At 54.6% G+C, this 2,055-nt stretch overlaps 1 protein-coding gene across 1 annotated transcript; it reads left to right on the top strand.

The window, feature by feature from the left end:
• Window positions 1-283: 283 nt before the first annotated feature.
• Window positions 284-1,822, top strand: LOC132407185 (uncharacterized; the record flags this gene model as incomplete). The annotated part of the gene is made up of 1 exon (XM_059993471.1): window positions 284-1,822. A coding segment is annotated over one exon (1,317 nt), but the record flags the coding sequence as incomplete, so codon positions are not given.
• Between the last annotated feature and the right edge of the window lie 233 nt (window positions 1,823-2,055).

A 2,055-nucleotide genomic window follows, 5' to 3' on the forward strand; every position in this document is an offset into this window, starting at 1 on the left:
CATTAAAGCGGACATTGCCAAAGCTACGATGCATGCAGTGGACGAGACCGCTCCCTTCCAAGTGGAGTGTGATGCCTCCGATTTCGCTCTGGCTGCTACCCTTAATCAGGAAGGCAGACCAGTAGCATTCTTTTCTCGCACCCTCCAAGGCTCTGAAATTCGGCACTCCGCGGTGGAGAAAGAAGCCCAGGCCATATTGGAGGCTGTTAGGCACTGGAGGCACTATCTTGCTGGCAAAAGATTCACTGTGCTGACCGACCAGCGCTCGGTTGCGTTCCTGTTCAGCAACCAACAGCGGGGCAAGATCAAAAATGATAAGATTTTGCGGTGGAGGATAGAACTCTCCACCTACACCTATGATATCCTGTACCGGCCTGGCAGACTCAATGAGCCCCCTGATGCCCTATCCCGGGGAACATGTGCTAGCACACAGCTCGACCAGCTGTACGCCCTTCATGCACAACTTTGCCATCCGGGGGTCACCCGATTTTACCATTTTGTGAAAGCTCGGAACCTGCCGTACTCCCTGGAGGACATCAGGACGATGACCAGGGACTGCCAAATTTGTGCCGAGTGCAAACCGCACTTCTACTGTCCTGACACGGCACAACTTGTCAAGGCCACCCGCCCTTTTGAACGCCTGAGTGTTGACTTTAAGGGCCCCCTTCCCTCCACTGACCGCAATGTCTATTTTCTCAGTGTTATTGACGAGTTCTCACGGTTCCCCTTTGCCATCCCCTGCCCCGACACCACTGCCACGTCCGTCATAAAAGCCCTGCGCCAGCTCTTCACTCTGTTCGGGTATCCCTGCTATATCCACAGTGATAGAGGGTCCTCCTTTATGAGTGAGGAGCTGCGCCAGTACTTGCTAGCTAGGGGCATTGCTACCAGTCGGACCACGAGTTATAATCCCCGGGGTAATGGCCAGGTAGAGCGGGAGAATGCCACAGTGTGGAAGGCCACACTTTTAGCCCTCAAGTCCAAAGGGTTGCCGGTCTCTCGATGGCAGGAGGTCCTCCCTGAGGCACTGCACTCTATCCGCTCTCTGTTATGTACGTCCACCAATGCCACCCCTCACGAACGCCTATTCTCTTTTCCCAGGAAGTCTGTCACTGGGACCACCCTACCAGTTTGGCTGACGTCCCCGGGGCCAGTGCTGCTCCGGAAACATGTGAGGAGCAATAAATACTCCCCGCTGGTGGAGAGGGTTCACCTTCTCCATGCGAACCCCCAGTATGCTTACGTGGTCTTACCTGATGGGCGGGAGGACACGGTCTCCATCCGCGACCTGGCACCCGCAGGTGCAGCAGACCACTACCCTGAAGGCTCTCCGGTAACTGTGAACCCTGCACCAGAGGTGACACCGTACTCACCAGGCCCTACACAGACTCCTCACGACACTTGTATACCGGGCGTTTCGTACGCATTTATACCAGGCGCCTCGCACATGCATGAGGGATCACCGGCGCCTAGTGGGCAAGAACACGCGCAACCCCCGTCCCCTGTGCAATCGCCAATGTTGCCGGCACCTATGCGGTCACAGCCGGTGCTACGTAGATCGCAGCGACAGATTCGACCGCCTGATCGGCTTGACTTGTAAGAACCTTCGCTACATGAGGACTTTTTCAAACGAAGGGGGGGTGAATGTGGTGAACTATGTGCCTGTCGGGACACGCCCCTGCTGACTGCTCCTGTGGCTCCTCCCACAGGCCCCTGTATAAAGGAGACCTGCGGCCTGAAGATCGGCCTCAGTCTCCAGGACCTTGTATGATAGACACTCACTCCTGGTTCCTTCTTCCAGTCAATAAAAGCCGATATCTCGCCTACGTCTCAGTGTGAGTTATTGATGGTGCATCAGGACCCCACCCCCCACATTTCCTTTGGTGTTCAGGGAGAATTGTTTCTACCTCAGTCCTGGCCAGGAACAATGTAAAAGGCATTCTCATTTCAGTAAGAATATTTTTCTGAAATCTGCCACCTGTTTTGTGCCACAGTTGCAGCCTTGGGGCAGGGTAAAGGTTACTGCATGCTAAACTTCTTCTTTGCTCAAATATT

This window comes from Hypanus sabinus, chromosome 17 (genome assembly GCF_030144855.1).
Source record: "Hypanus sabinus isolate sHypSab1 chromosome 17, sHypSab1.hap1, whole genome shotgun sequence".
NCBI classification, from domain to species: domain Eukaryota; kingdom Metazoa; phylum Chordata; class Chondrichthyes; order Myliobatiformes; family Dasyatidae; genus Hypanus; species Hypanus sabinus.